Source organism: Eptesicus fuscus, chromosome 1 (genome assembly GCF_027574615.1).
Source record: "Eptesicus fuscus isolate TK198812 chromosome 1, DD_ASM_mEF_20220401, whole genome shotgun sequence".
In the NCBI taxonomy this organism is placed as follows: domain Eukaryota; kingdom Metazoa; phylum Chordata; class Mammalia; order Chiroptera; family Vespertilionidae; genus Eptesicus; species Eptesicus fuscus.
Genome location: NC_072473.1, coordinates 118215707 through 118243633, shown reverse-complemented (window position 1 = coordinate 118243633; position 27927 = coordinate 118215707). Strand labels below are relative to the sequence as shown.

The 27927-nt window shown below is 42.4% G+C and overlaps 1 protein-coding gene across 3 annotated transcripts in view; it reads right to left on the bottom strand.

Moving 5' to 3' along the window:
• The window catches only part of TENM1 (teneurin transmembrane protein 1), a 665414-nt gene that overhangs the window by 376219 nt on the left and 261268 nt on the right, over window positions 1–27927 (bottom strand). For all 3 annotated transcript variants that reach the window (XM_028135671.2, XM_054717981.1, XM_054717985.1), the window contains exon 5: window positions 5454–5692. In XM_028135671.2, coding sequence (XP_027991472.2) covers window positions 5454–5692 — 239 coding nt within the window. The remainder of the gene's footprint in view (window positions 1–5453; window positions 5693–27927) is intronic.

Here is a 27927-nt window from a genome sequence, read left to right as displayed (position 1 = left end):
TCTTTGTCTAAAATATCTCACAGTAAATTACTTCAATAGGTCTCTCTCACCAATCAACAAATCTTAGTTGCAATCACCATTACAATGGATGCACTGGCAAATCTAACATAATTTGTAATTTAATAAGAAAAAAATTGTCAAACAAATGGGACTACATCAAAATAAAAAGCTTCTGCACAGTAAAAGAAACCATCAAAAAAACAAGAAAGCCCACTGCATGGGAGAACATATTTGCCAATGTTATCTCCGATAAAGGTTTAATCTCCAACATTTATAGGGAACTCATAAAACTTAATAAAAGGAAGATAAACAATCTAATCCAATCAAAAAATGGGCAAAGGACCTAAATAGACACTTTTTGAAAGAGGACATACAGAAGGCCAGGAGACATATGAAAACATACTCAAAGTCACTAATCATCTGAGAGATGCAAATCAAAACAACAATGCGGTACCATCTCACATTTGTCGGAATGGCTATCATCAACAAATCGACAAACAACAAGTGCTGGAGGGGATGCGGAGAAAAAGGAACCCTTGTGCACTGTAGGTGGGAATGCAGACTGGTGCAGCCACTGTGGAGAACAGTATGGAGTTTCTTCAAAAACTTAAAAATGGAACTCCCATTTGACCCAGTAACCCACTTCTAGGAACTCCCATTTGACCCATAATCCCAAGAAATCAGAAACACCAATCATAAAGGACATATGCACTTCTATGTTCATAGCAGCACAATTTACAATACCTAAGATTTGGAAACAACCAAAGTGTCCATCGGCAGATGAGTGGATTAAAAATCTTTGGTACATCTACACAATGGAATATTACACTGCTGTAAAAAAGAAGGAACTTTCACTATTTGCAACAGCAGAGATGGACCTGGAGAGCATTATGCTAAGCGAAATAAGCCAGTTGGAGAAAGATAAATACCACATGATCTCATTCATTTGTGGAATATAATGAACAACATAAACTGATGAACAAAAATAGATCCAGAGACAGAGAAACACCGAATGGACTATCAAACCTCAGAGGGAAGGCAGGGGATGTCGGGGGGGGGGGGGCAAGGGGGAGGTTAAGAGATCAACCAAAGGGTTTGTATGCATACACATTAGCATAACCAATGGACACGGACACTGGGGCGGTGGGGGCTTGTCCTGGGGGGTGGGAGTGTATAGGGAGGAAAAAGGAGACATATATAATACTTTAAACAATAAAAAAGCAATAGCAACTATTAAAAAAAGAATAGATTCATGTCTCAAAGAAAAAAAAAGAAAACAATTGTCTAATGGATTTGTTTAGAAGACTGAGAAATAAATGAGCTACAGAGTTTACTGCAGTGATAGAGGGGCCACAAGGCTTAGCACTCTTGGAGGAGGCAATGGGGGAAAGTGGGGGACATCTATAATACTCTCAACAATAAAGATAAATAAAAAAAGATTTACAAAGATCATGTGACTAGAGTCAGTCAGCTCTCTCTTAAAGCTCAGGGTCCCCACTTCTTAGTATGTGACCTCTGCATCTCAATGTGCCATCTATGTGATTTTTTACTTTTACTGTGCTTCAGTTTCATTTATAAAATATATTTAATACTGGTACCTACTCTTAAGGATTGTTGTGAAAATTAATTGAGCTAATGCAAATAAAGGGCTTAGTACAATTCTGTTTTTTTTTCCAATAAATTTTTAGTAACAGGGTTGCTATGTACCAGGCACTGTTCTTGATGCTGGGATACAGCCATGAACAAAATAGTTAATTCTGAGAATCAGTGAATTTTTGTAGTGAATAATAATTATAAAGTTGATAATGGTAAAATCAATAATGATATTTAACATCCTATATAATAAAAGGGTAATGTGCAAATTGACCCTAACGGCGGAACCACCGCGAACGACTGGTCACTATGACACGCACTGACCACCAGGGGGCAGACGCTCAATGCAGGAGTTGCTCCCTGGTGGTCAGTGCACTCCCACAGGGGGAGCTCCGCTCGGCCACAAGCCGGGCTGACAGCTGTGAGCACAGCAGCGGTGGCAGAAGCCTCTCCCGGCTCCTTGGCAGTGCTAAGGATGTCTGACTGCAGTTTAGGCCCAATCATGTGAGGAGTGGGCCTAAGCCGCAGTTGGACATCTCCCAAGGGGTCCCGGACTGTGAGAGGGCGCAGGCCGGGCTAAGGGACCCACCTGAGTGCACGAATTTTCATGCACTGGGCCTCTAGTTTATAATATAAATATTATATTTTTGGCATTATACCAAGTGCTTTAGTTTTTTTCTTTTTAATTCTATTTGTTTAGTCTTAAAGCCGTATCTCCAGTTTGTGGGGAAAAATATGCCAACATGCCCAGACAGCGTGGCTCAATGATTGAGCATTGACTTATGAACCAGGAGGTCACAAGTTTGTTTGTTGTTGTTGTTTTTTTAGATATTTTTTAATTGATTTTTTACAGAGAGGAAAGGAGAGGGATAGAGAGTTAGAAACATCTATGAGAGAGAAACATCGATCACCTGCCTCCTGCACAGCCCCTACTGGGGATGTGCCTGCAACCAAGGTACATGCCCTTGACCAGAATCGAACCTGGGACCCTTCAGTCCGCAGGCCAATGCTCTATCCACTGAGCCAAACCAGTTAGGGTAGGAGATCACAAGTTTTATTCCCGGTCATGGCAAGTGCCCAGGTTGTGGGCTCAATACCCAGTGGGGGGCATGCAGGAGGTAACCAATCAGTGATTCTCTCTCATCATTGATGTTTCTATCTCTCTCTCCCTCTCCCTTCCTCTATTAAATCAATAAAAATAAAAATATGCCAACATAAGTTTTTTAGGCTCTGAGTTTATGTTGATGATGATGGTTGGTCTGTCATTGTGCAGGGAGTTGGGAGAAAGGATCCCTTAGTTGTATTAAAACCCCTGCCTTAAGAAGACACTTGGAAGATAGTAAAATGTCTCACAGTGATCTGAAGAGTCAACAAAATTAATGACTTCTAATATATTCCTAGGGATAAAAACATCAAGTGCTTTAGTTTTATCATTTCACTTAATTCCCGAAGTGATAGGTACTGTTTTAGGCCCATTTTATAGTTGATGAAATTGAGGCCTTAAAAGTTTAAGTAATTTGCTCAAGGCAACATGCCTAATAAGTGGCAGAGGTCTGAAAAATCCATGATCATAGCTATTGTACTGTACTACCTTACTATCATGATCAATTTATATGCCTTTGTTTTACCCTATAAAAAAGCATGGTAATGAAATGAATAAATTTATAACCTAAACAAATTTCACAGTATACAGTATAATATAATTGTTGATGCAAGAGTGGCCATTATAACAAATTTAAATAGAAACATAGGTTTGAACACAGTATAAAACTAATAATCAAGAGCTTGATGTTACCTGGATTTGTTTACACCGGGGGTTAAGTCTTAGAGCTCAAACATTATTTCTCTATATAGTAACAGTTAATAGAAGATAACCCATAAGATAAGAGTTTGTCTTATAATTGAACAAGAATATTTTAAAGGACATCTAATGTATTTAAACTTTTCAAATTACTCTTTGTATTGAATGATTCCATATTAAAGTCATGCTTATATTACAGTACTTTTTCATCCCCCTCCTCCATTCCTTCAGCATTATTTCTCATTATAGGTTATTAAAAACCATATAAACACATGTTTGGTTATCCTGAAATATCTGAGATAAAAGACACATTTTTATATGGTAAGGTAATATTATCCACATTTAATAGTAGAATTATTTAAATAAATTCAGATTGTATGGTGAAAATATAAAAGACTTAATCATAAACATGAATAGAGGCTATGATCTTATATCATTGACATTATCAGTGGCTTCTCTACAAAGTACATGTTTATTTACTGATCATTCCCTATTCTATAAGTCCTTTAAACATTGATTCTGTGAACATTTTTATTGTTCAAATTTTGAAAAAAAAATCAGAATCAACCAAATTTAGTTTATTATTTATAACTAGAGGACCGGTGCACAAAATTTGTGCAGGGGTAGGATCCCTAGGCCTGGCCAGTGATCAGGGCTGATCTGTGGGGTGACTGGTGGGGCAATCTGGGGGCCCCACTGGCACCTGCCTTGGCTGGCCTGGTGCCACCTGTCCCCCAGCCCCGGCCCCTGCCACCACCACAGGTCACCTCCCTCTGTGGGGTGACCGGCGGGGCAATCGGGGGGCCCCCTCTGGTACCCGCTTTGAAGGTGACTGGCAGGGCAATCAGGGGCTGGCGCTGCCTGCTCAATGGCTGGCCCACCCCCCACTGCTGCCCGCTCGCTGGCCGGCCCCGCCCCCCACCACTGCCACAGGTCGCCTCCCTCTGTGGGGCGACCTATGGGGTGATCAGAGGGCCCCCCACTGGCATCCGCCTTGACTGGTCTGGGGCCTGCAGGCTGGGGGCAGCTCCTGCATTGAGCATCTGCCCCCTGGTGGTCAGTGCGCATCATAGCAACCGCTCGTTCCACCTGTCGTTCTGCCATTCGGTTGATTTGCATATTAGGCTTTTATTATATAGGATTATAGGAAAACCTAAATAACTTTTTGTCTACCTCTCAGAATCATATTCATTGTATCTTCCTGGGTCATTCTGCTTCAATTAGGAAATTGGGTTAAACCTGAAAAGAAGTTATTAGTGACATACCTGGGTAGAACATTTTTCCTACCATGATATTCTATTCATTCTAGGAATAGTGCTTCTACAAAGTACATGTTTCTTAAGTTAATTTACATTTTAGACTGAAGAACCACTGGATCAAGGAAATTAATGTTCAGTCAAAACAAAATGCCATCCGGAAAAATCAATACCATTTGCTATCAAGTGAGGTTGACTTTAATCAGGGTGACTGAAGAAACAATTATTTTTCTTAAAAGTAAAAAGTGTCTCACAACTGTTTTCCTCTTTACTTTCCAAAACACAGTAACCAAACAGATTTGCAGCCATTTACCTTGTAGAAATAAGAATACATCTTAAAGTCCCAGTTACAACTCTGAATTCTTGGAAAGAAATTATGCACTGGATTTTCTGATAGCTTCCAAATAACTACTACTTTAATGAAATTGCTACCTGAAAATTTAATAGCACTATTATTGTTTAACTATAATTTAAGAAGCTATCGTAGATTGGTCCTTATGACTTCTAATGAGAAAACCATAACAAACCTTTTAATTGAAGGGAAAATTGTTAACTACAGTAACTGCAATCAATAAGATTGTGTTAGTAGCATAAATATTTCTTCTCAAATAGCATTCCATACTCTCCTTAGCAGTATTTAAGGTTTGAACGTGTATAAAAAACTAATTAGAAATCCATTCGTTATTTATAATACTAAGCCTAGGTTCAAATTTGTAGGACCCAGAGTTGACAGAACCACCACCGCCCAAGCAAAACAAGACTTTGATTAAGAAGAAAAGTGAGACATGGGAAAAAGGGCTTACCAATCACATAGGCCAGTAACAAGGCCAAAGTCACGGTGATTGCAGTGGCGCTCAAGGCCGTGCACTTCCAATTGCAGCACCTATAAGGTTTGTTAAAGGTAAAGGCAGGTCTGGAGAAGGTGCTTCGAGGAAGTGGCCTGGGAGGCGGCGAGTACACAGTATTGGACGTCAGAGGGTAGTTCTGACTGGTTGCACTGAAGATAGCGGAGGAGCCAGATCCATGTTTAAACAGGAAATGTCTGTGATAAGGAAACAAAAATTTGGGCTTTTAGCAATGCAACTGCTACAAAAACAGAATCTCCACTAATTTTAAACCATCAGGGGAAGTGGGAGGGGCTCAATACAATTTTAATGTACCTAAGATTTAGTTCTAAATTGCCCTTGGTGTCTCCCTCTTGTTTTCTGATTTTAGACCTTTAAGAAGCAGAAAGAAGTTCTCTGTTCCCTGCCTTTCTGTCGAGTGAATTTCTCATACTCTGAGTGCTAATCTCCCGCATTTGATGTTATTTCCTATACTGTTCCCTTTCATTAACTATGATACTCAAGAGTAGATTCAAAAACAGAAGCATCATCAGGCATTTGGTAATTTGAATGACCTAGAAACCAATATTTTATTTAGAGATTAGCTTTCACAGATATATTTTCACCCAATATTTTATTATAAAAATTGTCAAACATACAGACATGAAAATATTTTATATAATGAATAAACATACACTCACCAACTAGATTCTACAGTTAACATTGGACTCTACTCATTTTATCAGATATTTACCTTTCTCTCCACTTCTATTTTCATCCGTCAGTCCTTCTTAGTTTCTAAGCATTTCAGAGTAAGTTGCATACATCAGTATACTTCTTTTCACATATTTCAACTTGCATATTATTATCTAGATTTTAATATTTTATAGATTTTAATATAGAATTTATACATGACAAGTTTGGCTTTTTTAGATTTCACATATAAGTGATATCATATATCATTTGTCTTTCTCTTTCTAATTTATATCACTTAGCATAATGTCCTCAAGGTCCATCCATGAATTTGTAAAAACAGACAGTAGAATGGTTACTGGGGCACGGGGTGGGGGAATAAGAGAGACATTTAAGGGTACAAATTTTCAACTAGTAGATAAATAAGTCCTGGAGATCTGATGTACAGTACAGTGAACACAGACAACAATATTGTATTATAGACATCAAACTTTAAGAGATTACATCTTAATTATTCTCGTCACAAAAAAAGAAATAATTTTGTGAAATAACTGAGGTGTTAGCTAACATTATAATGGCAATCACATTGCAATATGTAAATGTATCAAATCAATGTGTTGCACACCTTAAACTTAGACAACATAATATGTAAATACTATATTTCAATTAAAATTATTCAGTACAAAATGCATAAATTTTAAATGTACATTTACTGAGATTTAACAAATATAATAACCTGTGCAACCCAAACTCCTAACAAGAGACAGAACATTTCCATCACCCAGGACATTTCCTCCTACCTTCCTAAGTAAATCCCTGTCATCATCCCCCAGAGGCAGCCACTATTTTGCATTATTTTCTTCCATACATTAATTTTGCCTGTCCTATAATTTCACTTTGCTCTCATGTTTTAATTACTACAGGATAATTACTCACTGCTCATGACTATTGTAACATGGATATTTCATAAATAGTAGCGATTTATTCACATGGAAGAAGTTGCCAAAAACAAATAAGCGAAAGCATATTTTTTGGGGAGGGGGCATATACTTTCCACTTGTGGAGTGCTAGCTGTCATGAGCTGTGTTAACACTCTATCTCGATCTTCACTCTTATGAAATAGGCTACATTATCCTCATTGCACATTAAAGGAAATAGAGGCCTAAAGAGGTTAATGACTTCCCTAAATAAATCTAGCAAGTGAATGACAGCGAGAATAGGAACCCAGGTCATTCTGGCTCCAAAACCCTTACTCTTAATCACTCTACTGGGCCACCTGGGGCAGAAAAATGCACTGCTAAAGCAAGCACATTGCAGTGCCACATGTTAATGTACTACCACACAAAACCTTTCCACTAGCAAAACGCCAACATCACCTTGTACATGTGCTATATGCCTCAAAGCATAAATCATCCTATCTAATAATAGACAAATATGCAAATTGACCATACCTCCGACACACCCACAAGCCACGCCCACTATCCAATCAGAGTGAGTATGCAAATTAACCCAAACCAAGATGGCTACAGCCACAGAGAGCAAGGTTTCCTAGGTAACAGATGAAGCCAAGCTTTCCGCCTGCCCTTGCCAGGCCTAAGCCTCCACTCAAGCTACAAAGTTTCAATTATAGAAGGTAAACAAATTCAAACAGAAATGGGGGCAGAATGGAGCTTGAGAGAGCAGGCCAGGGTTGCCGCCCGCAACAGGGGAAGCAAAGCTTTCCGCACACCCTGGCCAGGCCCACACACTTAAGGCAACAAAGTTTCAATTATAACCCCAACACAAATGGCTACCGGCCTTGGAGGGAGCCTCAGGCTTGGCTCCGCTCCAGGCTACAAAGTTTCAATTGTAGAAGGAAAATAAATTCCAGATACCAGGGCCTCCGCTTGCATTGCCAGGGGGTGTGGCCCGCCTGCAAACCACCACAAGCCCCTTGCTCAGGCCACCCACACCCCAAGGGAACCCCCACCTGATCTGGGATGCCCTTCAGGGCAAACCAGCTGGCCCCCACCCCTGTACCAGGCCTCTATCCTATCTAATAAAAGAGTAATCTGCAGATTGATCATCACTGCAACACACAATATAGCTGCCCCCATGTGGTCAAAGATCCTGCCCCCATGTGGACACAAGATGGCCACCACAAGATGGCCAGCAGGAGAGGGCAGTTGGGAGGCACCTGGCCTGCAAGGGAGGGCAGTTGAGAAGGACCAGGCCTGCAAGGGAGGGCAGTTGGAGGTGATCAACCCTGCAGGAGAGGGCAGTTAGGGGTAACCAGGCTGGCAGAGGAGGGAAGTTGGGGGCAAACAGGCTGGCAGCAGAGTGGTTAGGGGGTGATCAGGCTGGCAGGCAGAAGCGGTTAGGGGCAATCAGGAAGGCAGGCAGGCAAGCAGTTGGGAGCCAACAGTCCTGGATTGTGAGAGGGATCCCAGATTGGAGAGGGTACAGGCTGGGCTGAGGGACAACCCCCCTCTGTGCACGAATTTCGTGCACTGGGCCTCTAGTCAATAATATTTAAAGACTGATTTCTAGCCTCCATGTCTCCATTTTTAAAGAGCAAATATATATATATATATATATATATATATATATATATATACTAGTGGCCCGGTGCATGAAATTCATGCATGGGGTGGGGTGCTGTTCCTCAGCCCGGCCTGCACCCTCTTCAATTTGGGATCCCTTGAAGGATGTCCTACTGCCAGTTTACAGAGATCAGGCCTAAACTGGCAGTCAGACATCCCTCTCCCGATCCAGGACTGCTGGCTCCTAACCACTCACCTGCCTGCCTGCCTGCCTGATTGCCCCTAACCACTCTGCCTGCCAGCCTGCTCACCCCCAACTGCCCCCCGCTGCCGGCCTACTCGCCCCCAAATGCCCCCCTGTCAGCCTGATCACTCCCAACTGCCCCCCGTGCCAGTGTGCTTGCCCCCAACTGCCTCACCTGCCAGCCTGTTCACCCCCAACTGCGCCCCCTGCTGGCCTGCTCACCCCCACTTTCCCTTCCCACTGGCCTGCTCACTCCAAACTGCCCCCCTGCTGGCCTGATCACTCCAAACTGCCCCCCCGCTGTCCTGATCACCTCCAACTGACCCCCACTGATGGCCTGCTTGCCCCCAACTGGCCCCCCTGCTAGTCTGCTTACACCCAATGGCCCTGCCCCCCACCAGCCTGATCACCCACAACTGCTGTCCCATCCTGGCCTGATCACCCACAACTGCCCTTCCCTCTTGGCCTCCAACCGCCTCTACCTCGGCCCCGTCACCATGGCTTTGTCCAGAAGAATGTCCAGAGGGTCTCCTAGAAGGTCTCCCAGTCTAATTAGCATGTTACCCTTTTATTAGTATAGATAGAGGCCTGGTGCATGGGTGGGGACTGGCTGGTTGGCCCTGAAGGGTGTCCCGGATTACGGTGGGGGTTCCCTCGGGGCGTGGAGTGGTCTGGGTGAGGGGCCTGTGGTGGTTTGCAGGCCGGCCACACCCCCATGGGGTGAGGGTCCTTGCTGGGGGGGCGTGGCCAGCCTGGGTGAGGGGCTGAGGGCTGTTTGCAGGTTGGTCATGCCCCCCAGCGACCCAAGCTCCCAGCCCCTCCTTTTTGTTTTTTTCAGTGTCTCCTTGAGCAGAGGCCAGGGCTGGCTGGAAGCAGGTATCTGGATTTATTTATCTTCTATAATTGAAACTTTGTAGCCTTGAACGGAGGCCAGGGCCAGCCAGGGCGGGTGGGAAGCTTGGCTTCCTCCATCACCAGGGGCAACCCAAGCCTCCTGCTCACTCCAGCTCCATGGCCACCACCATCTTTGTTGGGTTAATTTGAATACTCACTCTGATTGGCTGGTGGGCGTAGCAGAGGTACAATCAATTTGCATGTTTCTCTTTTATTAGATAGGATATATATATCCTATGTAATGAAGAGCTAATATGCAAATGGTCATCACGCCATAACGGCTCAGACACTCAACACTGGGGAGAGAGGAATGGGGACCAGCCAGGCACAAATGAGCTCATGAGAGAGGAATGGAGACCAGCCAGGCTGCAGCCTGGGATAGGAACAAGCTTCCCACCACACATTCCTGAGCGCCAGCTGGGGCTGCGGCCAGGGAGAGGGACAAGCTGCACACCTCGCAGTCCCGGGCATCAATTGCTGCACCTGCACCTGCAGCCAAGGAGAGGGACTTGCCACCTGCCCCATGGTACTGGGTGCCACCGGCTGCACCTGCAGCTACAGCCCGGGTGAAGCCATCCACCCACGGTCCCCTGAAGCTGCAGCCGGCCCAGGCAAAGCCGGCCCGGGTCCTGGGTGACTGCAGCCGGCCAGAGGGAGGGAATCCCGGGTCCTGGGTGCCAGCGACTGGCCAGAGGAGGGAATCCTGGGACCCAGGTACGGGGTGAGGCAAAGGCAGTTAGGGCAATCAGGCCAGCAGGGGAGCAGTTAGGGACAATCAGGCAGGCAGGCAGGCAAGTGGTTAGAAGCCAGTGGTCCCCGATTGTAAGAGTCAGTTGGACATCCCCCAAGGGGTCCCGAATTGGAGAGTGTGCAGGCCGGGCTGAGGGACTCCCCCACCCATGCACAAATTTCGTGCACCGGGCCTCTAGTTTGTTTATTTATTTATTTATTTATTTATTTATTTATATGAACTTTCTATGTGCCAGTTAATGAAAAATATCCACATTGGAGAATTTTGCTTTAGGGCTGGGTTGCTGAGGGGAGTCCTAAGTCACAAGCCTTTATGGAGGGTAACTTGGCATTACACATCAGAATTCCTCAAATATGCATATTCTTTGGCCCAATAATTATGCCCATATTCATTTATCCTCAGGAATGATATGTATGACAATGCATATAAGAATTCACTCATTGAACTCTGGAGACCGAGAGTTCGCTGTTATGGTGTGTGCTGACCACCAGGGGGCAGTGTAGAACATGGTGGGAAACCAGCAGTGGTGGTGGGGTGCTGAGGGAGTGAGGAAAGGAGGAGGCAGGGAGGTGGGGCACATGGGTGGTGAGGGAAGGAGGAGGCAGGGACAGGGAGGTGGGGCACATGGGTGGTGAGGGAAGGAGGAGGCAGGGACAGGGAGGTGGGGAACCTGATCGACCCTGATTGCCAGCCAGGCCTAGGGACCCTACCCATGCACAAATTTTGTGCACCGGGCCTCTAGTTCTTTTATAAACACATAGTAGAATACTATGCAGCATTACAAATTGTATTGTAAAAGTATATCTATTCACTAGAAAAAATAATTACAGGTATCACCAAGTGGAAAAAGATAGGTTTTAATATAGTTTTGGCAATCATGAGAGAGAAACATATATAAAAGCCTAAGCGACCATTATGACTGGTCGACTGAATGACGGGTTGACCAGTGGCTATGATGCACACTAACCACCAGGGGGAAGACACTCAACACAGGAGCTGCCCCTTGGAAGTTAGTGCGCTACCACAGCCAACCTCCTGCAGCCAGCCAAACTCCCGCAGTCCCTCCCCTGACCCCCTAGCCCCGATCAGCCCTGATTGCTGGCCAAGCCGAGGAACCCCACCCGTGCACTAATTCATGCACCAGGCCTCTAGTAGGATATAAATTTTAAACATTAAAAACTGTATATATATATATTTATTCATGGAAAAATAATAATTTGTGTTCCCTTTGCATAATAAGGGTATTTTAAAAAGTTTCATGCCTTGATCTTATATTGCTTTTGGAACTAGTATCAAAGAGATTGTGGGTAGGGTAAGTGAAAAAAATTGCACTGACTAACATCCACCATATGCATAGTTGGTCCTATTTATGTGAACATGATTTATTGAGCACCTAAGAAGTCCAGGCATCAAAGTAAGTACTTTATATGCATTATTTGGATCCTCATACATCTGTAAGGTTGATACTATTATTCTAATATTACAGATGATGAAACAGAAGCCAAACGAGGTTTAGTAGTAGAGTGGTAGTTGTACTTATCATAATGATAATAAGTTAACATTCGTTAAATGCTTATTTGTGCCAGGCATTGTTCTAAATACTTCAGAGTATTTTATTTAATCTTCACAACAACCCTATTACCTAAGTACTGCCAGATAGATAAGAAAACTGATGCACAGAGAGGTTAAGTAAGTTGTCCATGGTCTCAAAGCTAGTAACTGGTGAAGCTGAGTTTCAAACCCAAGAAGTTTGGCTACAGAGCCACCCTCTTACCCACTACACTAGAGTACACTATACTAGGGTTATGCAGCTAGTGAACATATTAAGATTTGAATCCAGGCCTGTAAAGGCACAGAAGAAGCATGCTTGCTATTGATTTTGGCATATAGATAATACTGGATTGAGCCATGCTATTAGCCTGTTCCTTTGGGACCAATGACAAAATAATGAGAATCAGAGTTGGAAGGAATCTCAGAAATCAGTAGCCCAACACCTCATTTTGCAGTTAGGTAAACCAAAGCCCAGAGAATAAAAGTGAATTACGTAAAGGTAACATAGGTAGTCTAAAGACACGAATGAACTTGGGATCGGGTTGCTTTCCAGATGGTGTATTTCCATTGGCCCACACTACCTGCCAACCACAGTCCCCACTGGATGAGCACCAGGTTCTAATCTCCTGGGTTAATTGAATCAGGTTAAACAAATACAATCTATTCTAGCAGTACTACAGGATACATATCTATTCTTCTTCATGTCACATGCTTTTATAGTACCTTTTAAATATCATCTTAACTATTTTGGATGAATGGGGAAGCATTACAAAGAAGCTATTCTTTCATTGTTAAGAACCTAAAGGAGTCACTGCTGCTTCTAAAGGCACTCAAATTTATCCCCAGAATGGAGAAACATAATATAGTAGAAATAAGAATACATATATTTTATTGAAAAAGTGACATAGTATTATGCTCCTTCCATCTGAATGCACTTTCTTTTTAGGCCCTGAAATCATTGTCCCCATGTTACAAGGAAATGGATTTCTTCTTTAATGTCTGTTTAGCTCCCCCAGCCTGTGTTTTCCCCTTTGGCCATCTAATTGACTAGTGAGTCAAAAGTGCAGCATTTTGCAGACAGCAGAGTGGGGTTGTTTCCCCATCTCCCCACCCCTGCTCTGTGGTTACTCTGGAGTTGACAAATATCACGTATAAAAGATCCTGTACAGCAATACTCTGATATGTTCCTATCGGATAAAAGAGAAGCCCAGCAGTATGGAGATCTTTTATTCAATGTTTGAAGATATAATCTTCGATCCTTTGCATATTTAAGAAGGAAAACAATTGGATTTTTGAGACATCGTAAGTGGCCCAATATGTTGGTTATTGATTTGGTTTGGTAGATCATTAAGAAGCAGAAAAAGGACCAAAAGAAAAGACAGCATTGTTGGCTATTATGATGGCAATTACAAGCAATAATCGATATCCCTAGCACTGTAATTTCATCTTGATATACACCAAAGGATTTCCAAATGCAGTTTCATAAGTAAAATATTACAGTATAATGAATAAATTCAACAGTTGGCAGTAGAGCAACATTTAAACTAATTCATATTTGAATGGAATCCAAATCACTGTCCTCAGTAAGGGGAGATAATAAAATGAGTTCATATACTAAGATTCCTGTTTTCTTATTAACAAGCTCAGATTAAGATTCTATGCTGAAGGAGATCTCTCTAATGTGCATCGTGCAAAACAGCAATGCAAATGCTCCGCATTGTCATAGGCTTTGCAGTACATTGTTGGAAAGTGAAGTTACTGCTTAAATGTGTTTTCATAGTCCCTAAAAAAAGTAGCCGCATAAAGACAAATGCACAGTGCTAGACTTCAGCTATGTGCTCATAAAATCAGATCATCTGTCTAAGCACATTGCTTTTCCCTGGGGACCTGAGGATATACTAAAATGTTGCTATCAATTTCATACAATTGGTTTTTTTTCCACAGAGCAAATGATAAAAATGCAGTTCAAGAGTTTATGTGTAAGTAGTACTCTCCTTTGCAACTGTTTTAATATTCAAGTTCAAATTTAAAAAGGAAAAGCAAGATATTGCCAAAGGAAATGGGCATATAAGGAAATTGAAAAAAAAAAATATCTTCAAGACTGATGAGACCCAGTGGTGGTAAATAGGAATATAATAAATGCTCCTGTAAGGATTTTAAAATCATCTATAAAAAAGGGAAAATGTACTTTCTCTTTTTAAGCCCTTCACACTACATAATTCTGAGAGTTATCTATTAGCACTAAATAATGTGATATAATGTGGCACTTAAAATTCTATAGGAAACAGACAAAAATCTAAAGCTTTGTAACAACAGATTCATAAATACCCAATGGATTTTTTCTTTTACATCTTGTATATATACTTATGAGATGACTATCTAAGCTTGTATTCCCTTAGCTATAAGTATCTGACTCATTTTTATACCTAGAGGAAGAAATTCAACTTACTTCCAGTTAGAAGCTGAGGTTGTTTTTTAAAAAATAAAAAATAAGACTTCACTGAAAAGGCCTTGAGTCAATTATTGGGACCAAATCCCATTCAGATAGGATAGTGGAATCTAGGATTTAAATATTCTTTTTAAAAATTATAAAATGCATTTGTATTGTGATAAACCCCCACAAAAATACAATTTACCATCCTAACCATTTTGAAATGTACAGTTAAGTAGTGTTAAGTATATTACACTGTTGGAAAACAGATCTCTAGAACATTTTAAATGTGCAAATCTGAAACATTATACTCATTACACAACAATTTTTCTTTTCCCCCTCCCCACAGTTCCTGGTAACCACCAATGCTATTTTCTGTTTCTATGAATTTGACAACTTTAGAGACCTCATGTAAGTGGAATCATACAGTACTTGTCTTTTTGTGACTGGTCTATTTCACTTAATACAATGTCCTAAAGGTTCATCCATGTGTAGCATATGACAGGATTTCCTTACTTTCAAGGCTGAATAATATTCCATTGTCTATATACCACATTTTGTTGATCTATTCATTTATAGGGCATTGGAGCTGCTTTAACTTCATGGCTATCCTATAAAATAAAAGGCCAGGGACCATAAGCATAATGACCAGAATGACTGCTTGACGAGTCGCCATGAGGAACATTGACCACCTCTCTCGGTCCCTCCCATCCCCCACCTCCCCCACCCTCCTACCCCCATCCACAGGCAAATGGGGAACCACGGGGAAGCGAGTGGGTGGCGGCGGGGTGGGATTGGGGACTGGCAAGCGGGCGTAATGGCTGACCTCTTGGTCCCTCCCTGTGGCCTGCTGGCTCTGATGGATCAGCAATGGTGAACGGGGGAACCAGGGTGGGTGGCGGAAGGACCAGGCTGGCTGTCAGGCTGTTGGGATCCCCAGCTCATCCCCAGCTGCTCACGGGCTCAGGCCGGCGAGAAAGTGAGCGCCAACAACTTCATCTCCATGCACATGTGCTGGGCTGGCCGCTGATGGAACGCATTGCCTGCTCGGGGCGCTCATGCAGGCGCCACCGTTGCTGCTGCCACTGCTGCTTGGGCTTGCAGTGCTGAAGGAAGCTGCAGGGCATGCCTGCGACCTACCTGCCTCAGCGGTGGAGGTGGCATTTGGCCTGGGGACTGGCAAATGGGAAGAAGATGGCCTTGATCATAGGTTAGGCCTAGGAACCCTACCCGCACGATTTCATGCACTGAGCCTCTAGTTATAAATAATGCTGCTATGAACATGGGTGTGCAAATATCTCTTTGAGGTACTGCTTTAAATTCTTTTGGATATATATATACCCAGGAGTGGGATTGCTGGATCATATAGCTCTATTCTTAATTTTTGAGGAACCTCCATACTGTTTTCCATAGAAGTTGCATCATTTTATAATCCACCAATGATACACAAGGGTTCCAATTTCTCTATATTCTTGTTCACACATATTTTGTATCTTTGTGAGAGTAGCCATTCTAATGGGTGTGAGGTGACATTTCATTGTGGATTTTATTTACATTTCTCTGTTGATTAGTGATGTTGAGCATCTTTTCCTTTGCTTGATGGCTGTTTTTATATCTTCTTTGGAGAAATGTGTATTCAGAGTTATTTTTTCTTATGCCTTCAAAATCACAAGAAAATAAAACAAAATGCTATGCTAGGTCACCCCATTTTCATCTCTGACAAGACTACCTGGTATTGGTTTGTGAAAAAGCATGGTGTCTGGCCAAGATATCAATCTCAACATCTCTAGTCTTTCCTTAATAGCCCATTCTTGATACTCTTTTATTGATTTTAACTGTCATTATCAGCTTGGACAACTTTCTGGGGTAACAAGTTGTACTTCTCTACTAAAAGCTACATAATAAAGGATTTTATTTTATTTGTCCCAGGGTCCTTTCTTCAAAATTTTAAGCCAACCCATCCATATGTCCCCTCCAAACTTTATATGTCAAGAGTTCATAAAAAGTCTATACTCGCTCCATGTCATTTATAAATTTTTAAAAGATTTGCTGTATACCTTGTCTAAGCCTTACTTTTTCTAGGATTAAACTTTAGTTCTATAATCTATTCTTAAATGGCACCACTCTATGGTCTAGATTGGTAGTCTTATGATTTTGCAAGTAGTATAATTATGGGAGAGCTCTTCTTAAAATCATCCTGTGGCTTTTATTTCCCCTCCTCTTTTATTTTTATTTACTTTTAAAAGCTACTTTATTGATTTTGAGAGAGGGAGAGTGAGAAACATTGATGTGAGTGGGAACATTGATTGGCTGCCTCCTACATACCCCCTACCAGGAATTGAGACCACCACCTAGGAATGTGCCCTGATCAGGAATCAAACCAGCAACCTTTCAGTGCACGGGACAATGCCCAACCAACAGCCACACTGGCCAGGGAATCCTCTCCTCTCTTTATCATAAATAATGTCTGCCCTCCCCCTTCAACCGCCTCTGGAGTATACATTACTTGAGGGCAGGGCCTAGGTCTTAATTTCCAAGTATGTTGCCTCATACTCCAAAGATACTCAGTGAATATATATTGATTTGTATAATGCCTTTGCTTCTTCTAAAATATTCTTAATTCACTGTACAGAATGAATGGGACTTTGGAACTCTAAAATAAGTGTTTCACTTGTAAGTAATTATCCCTTGGTTTATCAAATGTAAAAGGACAACTATATGTTTTCCTTTTATTTTCCAATAATTTCAAAGAAACAAAAGAATAAAAGAAATAGTTGGTTCACATTTCATCTGTTTCTGTGAAACATTTGGGTAATGAATTACTGTTAATGAAAATACTAATAATTGGAAATGATCGATGTTAATGATAATGGTAACAGCAATGACCTTTTTAAAAATATTTTATTGACTTTTACAGAGAGGAAGGGAGAGGAATAGAGAGTTAGAAACAGCGATGAGAGAGAAACATCGATCAGCTGCCTCCTACACACACCCCACTGGGTATGTGCCCACAACCAAGGTACATGCCCTTGACCGGAATCGAACCTGGGACCCTTCAGTCCGCAGGCCGATGCTCTATCCACTGAGCCAAACCGGTTAGGGCAACAGCAATGACCTTTTATTGAGCCTCTTCTACAAGCATGTTAAACTCAAAGGCTAACACAGGACAAATAAACAAGGTTTAAGTTTATGTGGGCCACAAAAAAAACAAAAGCTTCAATTTTCATAGAAACGTAGGTTTAGACCTAACTGGTTTGGCTCAGTGGATAGAGTGTTGGCCTGCGAACTCAAGGGTCCCAGGTTCGATTCTGGTCAAGGGCATGTACCTTGGTTTCAGACACATCCCCAGTGGAGGGTGTGCAGGAGGCAGCTGATCGATGTTTCTCTTTCATTGATGTTTCTAACTCTCTATCCCTTTCCATTCCTCTCTGTGAAAAATCAATAAAATATATTTAAAAAAGAAGTAATGTAGGTTTATTTCTATAGAGACATGCTGAATACAAAGGGCTGAAATAAATTAGTAATCATTAACACAAAATAATAGAACATTTAATAAAAATTAATATTTATTCTTGAACATTAACTTACCAGACACTTAATAACTGCACAAATTAATAAGCATAACACAAATAAACCTATTTTTCTTGTTCTCTGAAAGAAAAATATTTCCTATTTACGCACACCAAACAAATCAGTCCAAGACTAATGACGTGGCAAGTGGCTGCTAAAATATACACTGCTAGTATTAGTGGTGAGAAATGGTGCGCCTGTGCATAAGGTGTGTAAGGGAAATGAATGCAACATGATTATAGTAATCAGTCATTAGTGAACGTTGTAGTTCGATATTAATAGTTATGTATAACAGGATCTTGTAAAAATTAAGTTACACAATTTTTATTAAAACATTTCTTACATACCATTATATTGGCTGGGCTAAAAAAGTATTCGTTGTGGGCCGCATGCAGCCCACAGGCCGCGAGTTTGACATGCTTGCTCTACTAAGTGCCAGGTACTCTGCTAAAATATCACATGATCTCACTCATTTGTGGAATATAATAAATAACATAAACGGATGAAGAAAAACAGATCCAGAGACAGAGAAGTATCAATCAGATGCTCAAACCTCAGAGGGAAGTTAGGGGAGGGTGGGGGTAAGGGGGAGAGATCAACCAAAGGACTTGTATGCATGCATATAAGCCTAACCAATGGACACAGACACCAGGGGGGTGAAGGCATGCGTGTGGGGGTTTGGGGGGCAATGGAAGGATAAGGACACATACGTAATACCTTAATCAATAAAGAAAGAAAAACAATACTTTGTGTTTTCTTCCTCACCAAATCCTCACAATAACCGTATGAGTAGACATTAGCTTTCATCTCTTTGAAAGTCATAGGCATAAGTACATTAAAGGCAAGAATCCTACCTAATAAAAGAGTAATATGCAAATTGACCCTAACTCTGCTACACCCACAAGCCACGCCTACAAGCACACACCCATCAGCCAATCAGAGTGAGTATGCAAATTAACCCAACCAAGATGGCTACAGCCACGGAGAAAGTAGGAGGGAGGCTTGGGTTTCCAAGGCGATAGAAGAAGCCAAGCTTTCCACCTGCCCTGGCCAGCCTAAGCCTCCACTCAAGGCTACAAAGTTTCAATTATAGAAGGTAAACAAATCCAAACAGAAATGGCTGCCGGCCACCGAGTGAGCAGGAGGCTTGGCTCCACTCCAGGATACAAAGTTTCAATTGTAGAAGGTAAATAAATTCCAGATACCAGGGCCTCCGCTTGGGTTGCCAGGGGGTGTGGCTGGCCTGCAAACCACCAGAGGCCCCTCGCTCAGGCCACCCCACGCCCCAAGCGAACCCCCACCCTGATCTGGGACACCATTCAGGGCAAACCAGCTGGCCCCCACCCGTGCACCAGGCCTCTATCCTATCTAATAAAAGAGTAATATGCAGATTGACCATCACTCCAACACACAATATAGCTGCCCCCATGTGGTCAAAGATCCTGCCCCCATGTGGACACAAGATGGCCACCACAAGATGACCAGCAGGGAAGGGCAGTTGGTAGGCACTAGGCCTGCAAGGGAGGGCAGTTGAGAGGGACCAGGCTTGCAAGGGAGGGCAGTTGGAGGCGATCAACCCTGCAGGGGAGGGCAGTTAGGGGTGACCAGGCCGGCAGAGGAGGGAAGTTGGGGGCAAACAGGCTGGCAGGGGAGCAGTTAGACATCAATCAGGCTGGCATGGGAGTGGTTATGGGGTGATCAGGCTGGCAGGCAGAAGCAGTTAGGGGCAATCAGGAAGGCAGGCAGGCGAGCAGTTGGGAGCCAGCAGTCCTGGATTGTGAGAGGGATGTCCGACTGCCCATTTAGGCCTGATCCCACTGGACAGTTGGACATCCCTAGAGAGGTTCCAGATTGGAGAGGGTGCAGGCTGGGCTGAGGGACACCCCCCACCCCAGTGCACAAATTTCACGCACCAGGCCTCTAGTGTTCTATAATGCCATAAAATAAGAAATGTCACTCAAATCAGTACTCTAACCTATCCAGCATAACGTTTCTCTAAGGGACAACCTGGCAAAAGGCATTGATGTCCTCTGAAATATCAGCCTCAAAATCGCATGTGGCCTGAAGCAGAGTGCCCACTACTGACCAACATCTATGTTCTCCATTCTTATCATTTCTATTAGGTATGGTTATGTTTATGAGTTCTGGCTAAAAAAAAAAAATGTGAAGTTTGAGCAAAAGTGGTATTTGACACTTCCAGTCTTCACCCCTAAAAACTTCCCACCGAGCCCTGGCAGGTGTAGTTCAGTGGTTGAACATCGACCGACCTATAAAACAGGAAGCCATGGTTCGATTCCCCATCAGGGCACATGCCTGGGTTGCCAGCTCAATCTCCAGTAGGGGGCATGCAGGAGGCAGCCGATCAATGATTCTCTCTCATCATTGATGTTTCTATCTCTCTCTCCCTGTCCCTTCTTCTCTGAAATCAATAAAAATATATTAAAAACAAACAAAAACTTCCCATTGATTATCCTCAATCTTCTTCCTCATCCATTGCCTAAAAGAGAGCATACTCGGATATGAAGGAGCCTAGGACATTCATTTCATGGAATATTATAAAGTCATGAAAAACATTAAGAATTTTTAACCACATACGCAAATGCTGATAATTGTCTCCAAGCACAATGCCCTGTAAAGAGCATCTTTATGCATGACTTTACCAACCCCACTCCCTAATTCTTGCAGCCACAGTTAATTGGACCAGAATTGGGTATCCAACCTCAGAGACAATCATATTACCATTCATTCTCTCATTCTCTCTCTCTCTCTCTCTCTCTCTCTCTCTCTCTCTCCCTCCCCCCGCAAGAAATATAGACACAGAAACCCAGTCAACTAGTGAAACCAAGATGCATGGTCACATTGAGCCATAGCTAGAGTTAAAGCATAATATAGGAGCAGATAAAGAAATCCCATCTAGAGTGAAACTAAGAATAGAACATATGTGCATAGAGAAGCAGAGATGAGATATCATGTGGCCCCAGAAAAAAATAGAATGATGAAGAGAGTTCAATCTCTCATTAGGCCTCTGATTGCCCTTTCTTTTGCCTGTGAGCTTATCCTATATCATTTTTAAAAACATCTTTTTTACTTGATTTAATTGTAAAGCATTTCTTTTCCCATTAACCAGACACTTTCTAAGGCAATAAGCAATTTTCCATCTTGGGGAAAAAAGCAAAATTAATATATATACTAGGTGTACCGGTTAATAATGACGGATTTTGTAATCAAAGAAAACATGATAATTCAAGAGAAACATCAAAAGTGCTTTATTCAAAGTAGTGTCCATTGCTAGCTACACATTTCCCCCATCTTTTAGGTAATTTGTGAATACCGTCCCAATAGAAGTTTTCTTGTTTTGAGGCAAACCATTCAGAGACCAAATTTTCCATTTCTTCATATGTTTTGAAGTGCTGCTCAGAAAGTGCATGTGCCATCAATCGGAACAAGTGGTAATCTGAAGGAGCAAGGTCTGGTGAATACAGCGGGTGGGTTAATACTTCCCAGGCAAGATCTTTTAATGTGTCTTTAACTGGTTTTGAAGTGTGTGATGGTTCGTTATCATGAAGCAAAATTACTTTTCCCTGTCTTCTGGCACATTCTGGTCATTTCAAGATCAAAGCATGGTTCAAATTGATTATTTGTTGTTGGTAGCCATCAGTATTAACCCTTTGCACTCACTTGCTTTTTTCTCGATTCCTTTATTCTACTTGGGATTTAATTTTTTAAATACCCCAGATTTTACAAAGCGCGGCAGTAGAATAAAAAACTGGAGTTTCTTTTCATACAAACTTATTTATTTGAATTTTTTTGGAAACATTCGACATATGAGCTGCTACCGATGCTAACCGTGTCGAGTCACACTCGACATCCGAGTGCAAAAGGTTAATGGTTTCACCTGGTTTTAGAAACTCATAATACACCACACCTTCCTGATCCCACCAAACGCAGAGCATTGCCTTCTTTCCAAAGCGATTTGGCCTTGCAGTCGACGTTGATGGTTGACCTGGATCAACCCATGATTTTGTGCATTTGGGATTCTCAAAATAAATCCACTTTTCATCGCCAGTCACAATTTGATGCAAAAAAGATGTTGTTTCGTGCCGTTGAAGCAACATTTTACTGATGACTTTTTGGTTTTCCATTTGTCTTTTGTTCAGTTGATGTGACACCCATTTTCCTTCTTTTAAAATCTTTCCCATTGCTTGTAAATGATCGGAAACGTTTAATCTTTCTGCAACGTTTGAACAACATTTAATCTTTCTGCAAGTTGTTTTTGAGTTTGACATGCATCTTCATCCAGTAATGCTTGTAATTGTTGGTCTTTAAACTTTTTCAGTTGACCTGGAAGTTCTTTGTCTTTCACATTGAAATCATCACTTTTAAAGTGTTTAAACCAGTGTTCACAAGTATCTTGAGATGGAGCATGTTCACCATAAGCTTCCAGAAGTATATGATAACTTTTTCTTCAAAATAAAGTAATGAATTAAAACTTCCCGCAAATGCTCTTTTTTTTTGGCACGAAATTCGACATTTTTATGTGTAAAAATATCTATGATGTTAACACCTTCAGCAAATTTGACATATGAAGTTTTGAAGCTTGTTGTCAATACAACAAAATAGCATACATATCAAATCGCATATATACCAACATATGTGTAGCTCCATCTATTGAAAAATATCTGCATTATTAACTGGTACACCTAGTGTATCACAATCACAACTGTGCCACACAAAAACAAAATGAAGAACAACTCCAAATTGTACTGCACAGAGATCTGATCTAGAAGAAAAGATACAGAAATTATTTATTGATTGATTGATTTTAGAGAGATAGAGGAAAGGAGGAAAGGGAAAGGGGGAGGAAAAGAAGGAGGGATGGAGAGAGAGAGAGAGAGAGAGAGAGAGAGAGAGAGAGAGAGAGATGGATTTGTTGTTCCACTTATTTATGCATTCATTGGTTGATTCTTGTATGTGCCCTGACTGGAGATTGAACCCACAACCTTGGTGTATTGGGATAACACTCTAACAAACTGAGCTACCCAGCCGGGACCACATACAGAAATCTTAATCATAACAATATTTGGGAGATAGAATTTATAGTTAATTTTCTTTGTGATTTCCTGTTTTTTTCCTCCCCTATTTTTGAAATGAAGGTATACTACTTTTATAAGGTCCTTCATGATCTGGCCTCTGCACGCCTCTCTGGCTCAGTACTGCTATTTTCCCCAATGTCCCCTAAGCTCTGGCCATCCTATCTCATGTGTAGTTTCCCAAATGTGTGATTTTCTTTCAGGCTTCTGTGTCCTTGTAAGCATTTTAGCAAACAATAATATCAGAAGAGCTGAGAAATGCCCAAGAGTAGTGTAGATCTAAAGTATAGGCAGGAGAGAGAGAATAAAGAATGAACCTAGGGAGAATGAAGAGTGTAGAAGGGAAAATAAATGAATAAGAAAGGAAATTTTATAGATAGGTAGATGGTAGATAAATAGATAAGACTGTATATGCAAAGGTAGAGGATCACTCATTAGTTGTTCTGGGGGTCACTCTGGCCTTCCTTGCTGTAGGCCAGGGGTAGGGAATGTCTGGCTCTTGGGTGAAATCATTTAGTCTGGCCCTGCCAAGGCATTAGGGGTGAGTTAATTAAATGTTTGACCAAATATAGCCCGATAATTTTTAAGTTGATAATTTTATATGGCCCTTGAATGATGTTATAAATATCCAAATGGCCCTTGGCAGAAAAAGGGTTCCCCATCCCATGCTGTCAGTTGTCTAGATCTAATCTAAATAATCAGCAATGACTATAGACTGGTGAATAACACTGTAATTTTCCAGTTTTTTACATTCCCAGAACACAAGCCAATTAAGTGTAAGCATAAACAGGTGTATATTCACTGTGTCAAAAATATTTTTCTCTTGGTCTTACACAGAAATACAGGGTGACAAGTTAATTGGGGATAAAATTATATGAGGAATTGCCACTATATTAAAAAGAAACCAATTGACAGGACGTGGGAGCTTAGAGCTAAATGGATTTAATTTAGTGGTTGTTTTAGTCCATTCAGGAAGCTATAACAAAATGCCATAAATTAGGTGTCTTATAAACAACAGAAATATGTTTTTCACGGTTCTGAAGACTACAAGATTAGGATGCCAGCATCGTTGGGTTCTGGTGAAGGACCTCTTCGGGTTGCACACTGCCAACTTCTCGCAGTGTTCTTATGTGGTGGAAGGGCTAGGGAGAATCTGAAGTCTCCTTTGGATGGATACTACTAATCCCACTCATGAGGGCTCTGCCCTCATGACCTAATCATCTTCCAAAGGCTCCATCTAATACCATCAATTTGGGGATTAGGTTTTTAATATATGAATTTGGGGGAGATATAAACATTCAGTCTATAGCTATGGTTTCCAACCCAAATAGCACTATAGACTGGAGAATTATCTAAACCCTCCAGCTAAAACTCCAGAGGAAAGGAATAGAAACAGGGAATATGGGAGGGGAAATAGAAACTCTAAGAGTCTGAAGAGGGGTTGAATGAAGTGACCAGGTAAGGAAACAATGGATTTGCATCATCATTAATCTAAAATAGTGTTTCTCAACTGGGGAGAAATTGGCCCATGGGGAACATCTGGCAATGTCTGGAGACATGTTTGGTTGTCACAACGGAGGGGAAGTTGCTACTGGTATGTAATGGGTAGAAGACAGAGATGCTGCTCCACATCTTGTAATGCACAGGACAACCTACAACAATGAACTAACTGTCCAGCCTGAAATGTCATAGTGGACACTCAGAAACCTTGGTCTAAAAACTTTTCCTCCTATTAGAACATGCAGTTTTTTGTTTGTTTATTTTTTACATAAAACCATCTAAGGTTTTATTCTCTTTTGCAAACATTTGGTACAATTAGTCTTGCACTTGATAGTTGCGGAAACCTGAAAGCACAGAAGTTAGCTGTTGACCAAGGTCTTACAGTAAGTCCATGATCCAATAATTTCTTACATTGTTGAGAAAATGGTGAGAACATTTTTGTGTGCTATGATGAAAATGCAATTGAGTTCCTGAAAAACATTCTTTCTTTGTCACTCTTAAAATTTGTCCCCCCCTCCTATTTGATAGGAAAGAAACAATTTGTATCACAAGCAAATATAGATTTAGAGATCTAGAATGAGGTCAACAGTGTTTCTTTGTCTCTTCTGTTTATTTAATTATTTTATTTAAAGTATTACATATAGTATTACATATGTCTCTTTTTCCCTCCATTGACCTCCCCCTGGCCACCGCCACCCCCAGCACATGCCCTCACCACTCTAGTGTCTGTGTTCATTGGTTTGCTTATATGCATGTACACAAGTCCTTTGGTTGATCTCTTAGCCCCCCTTCCACCCTCTCCTGCCATCCCTCTGAAGTTTGATGGTCTGATTGGTGCTTCTCTGTCTCTGGATCTATTTTTGTTCATCAGTTTATGTTGTTCATTATATTCTACAAATGAGTGGGATCATGTGATAGTTATCTTTCTCTGACTGGCTTATTTCACTTAGCATAATGCTCTCCAGGTCCATCCAAGCTGTTTCGAATGTTAACAGTTCTTTCTTTTTGTATAGCAGCACTAAAGACCCGGTGCAGGAAATTTGGGCACTCGGGTGTGGGGGGGTGTCCCTCAGCCTGGCCTGCACCCTCTCACAGTTCGGGAGCCATCAGGGGTGGGCCTAAGTCATCAGTCAGACATCCTTAGCACTGTAGGCTTCTGGCTGAGCAGCATTCCCCCTGTGGGAGTGCACTGAACACCAGGGAGCAACTCCTACGTTGAGTGTCTGCTTCCTGGTGGTCAGTGAGCATCATAGTGACCGGTTGTTCTGTCAGGCTGAAACTGGCTCTCTGACATCCCCCAAGGGGTCCCAGATTGCAAAAGGGCACAGGCCAGACCAAGGGACCCCACCGGTGCACGATTAGGATCGGGAGGGATAGCGGGAGGGCTCCAGGGAGTGTCCAGCCCGTCTCGCTCAGTCCCGATGGGCCGGACCCTAGCAGCAAGCTCTACTTGTCGGAGCATCTGCCCCCTAGTGGTCAGTGCACATCATAGCAACTGGTCGACCATTCGACTGTCTGCCCCCTGGTGGTCAGTGCACATCACAGCAAGCAGTTGAGTGGCCTTAGCATATCATTAGCATACTAGAGGCCTGATGCATGAAGATTCATGGAAGAACAGGCCTTCCTTCGGCTGGCTGCTGGCACCGCCTTCACTCTGGCCAGAGCAACCTTTCCACTCCGGCCTGGAGCTGCCTTTCCAATTCGGCCCAGAGCTGCCTATTTGTCTTCCCACGCTGCCCAGAGTCCCGAAGCCACCCCCGGCTGCTCAGCGCCTGTGTATGCAAATTAACCCACCATATTTGTTGGGTTAATTTGCATACTCACTCCTGATTGGCTGGTGGGCGTTGCGAAGGTACGGTCAATTAACATGTTACTCTTTTATTAGGTAGATTATGCTTTGATTGGTTGAATGACCAACCGGATGACTGGACACTTAGCATATTAGGCTTTTATTATATAGGATAGTATTCCATTGTGTAGATGTACATCTGTTTTTTAATCCACTCATCTGCTGATGGGCACTTAGGTTGTTTCCAAATCTTAGCTATGTGCTGCTATGAACATAAAGGTGCATATATCATTTCTGATTGATGTTTCTGATTTCTTGGGATATATTCCTAGAAGTGGGTTTACGGGGTCAAATGAGAATACAATTTTTAATTTTTTGAAGAAACTCCATACTGTTTTCCACAGTGGCTGGACCATTCTTCATTCTCACCAGCAGTGCATGAGGGTTCCTTTTCTCCACATCCTCACCAGCACCTGTCATTTGTTGAACTGTTGATGATAGCCATTCTGACAGGTGTGAGATGGTACCTCATTGTTCTTCTGGTTCGCATCTCTCAGATGATTAGTGACTTTGAGCATGTTTTCATATGTTTCACAGCCTTCTGTATGTCCACTTTTGAAAGGTGTCTATTTAAGTCTTTTGCCGATTTTTAATTGTATTATTTATCATTTTTTAAAGATGTATGAGTTCTCTATAAATTTTGGAGTTTAGGCCCTTATTTGAGACTAGAGGCCTGGTGCACAAAATTTGTGCACGGAGGGGGGGGTGTCCCTCAGCCCAGCCTGCACACTCTCCAATCTGGAACCTCTCGAGGGATGTCCAACTGTCCAGTGGGATCGGGCCTAAACGGGCAGTCGGACATCCCTCTCACAATCCAGGACTGCTGGCTCCCAACTGCTTGCCTGCCTGCCTTCCTGATTGCCCCTAACCGCTTCTGCCTGCCAGTCTGATCACCCCATAACCACTCCGCTGCCAGCCTGTTTGCCCCCAACTTCCCTCCTCTGCTGGCCTGGTCACTCCTAACTGCCCTCTCCTGCAGGGTTGATCACCTCCAACTGCCCTCCCTTGCAGGCCTGGTCCCTCTCAACTGCCCTCCCTTGCAGGCCTGGTCCCTCTCAACTGCCCTCCCTTGCGGGCCTGGTCCTTCTCAACTGCCCACCCTTGCAGGCCGGGTGCCTCCCAACTGCCCTCTCCTGCTGGCCATCTGTGGTGGCCATCTTGTGTCCACATGGGGGCAGGATCTTTGACCACATGGGGGCAGCTATATTGTGTGTTGCAGTGATGATCAATCTGCATACTACTCTTTTATTAAATACGATAGAGGCCTGGTACAAGGGTGGGGGCCAGCTGGTAAGCCCTGAAGGGCATCCCGGATCAGGTGGGGGTTCCCTTGGGGTGTGGGGTGGCCTGAGCGAGGG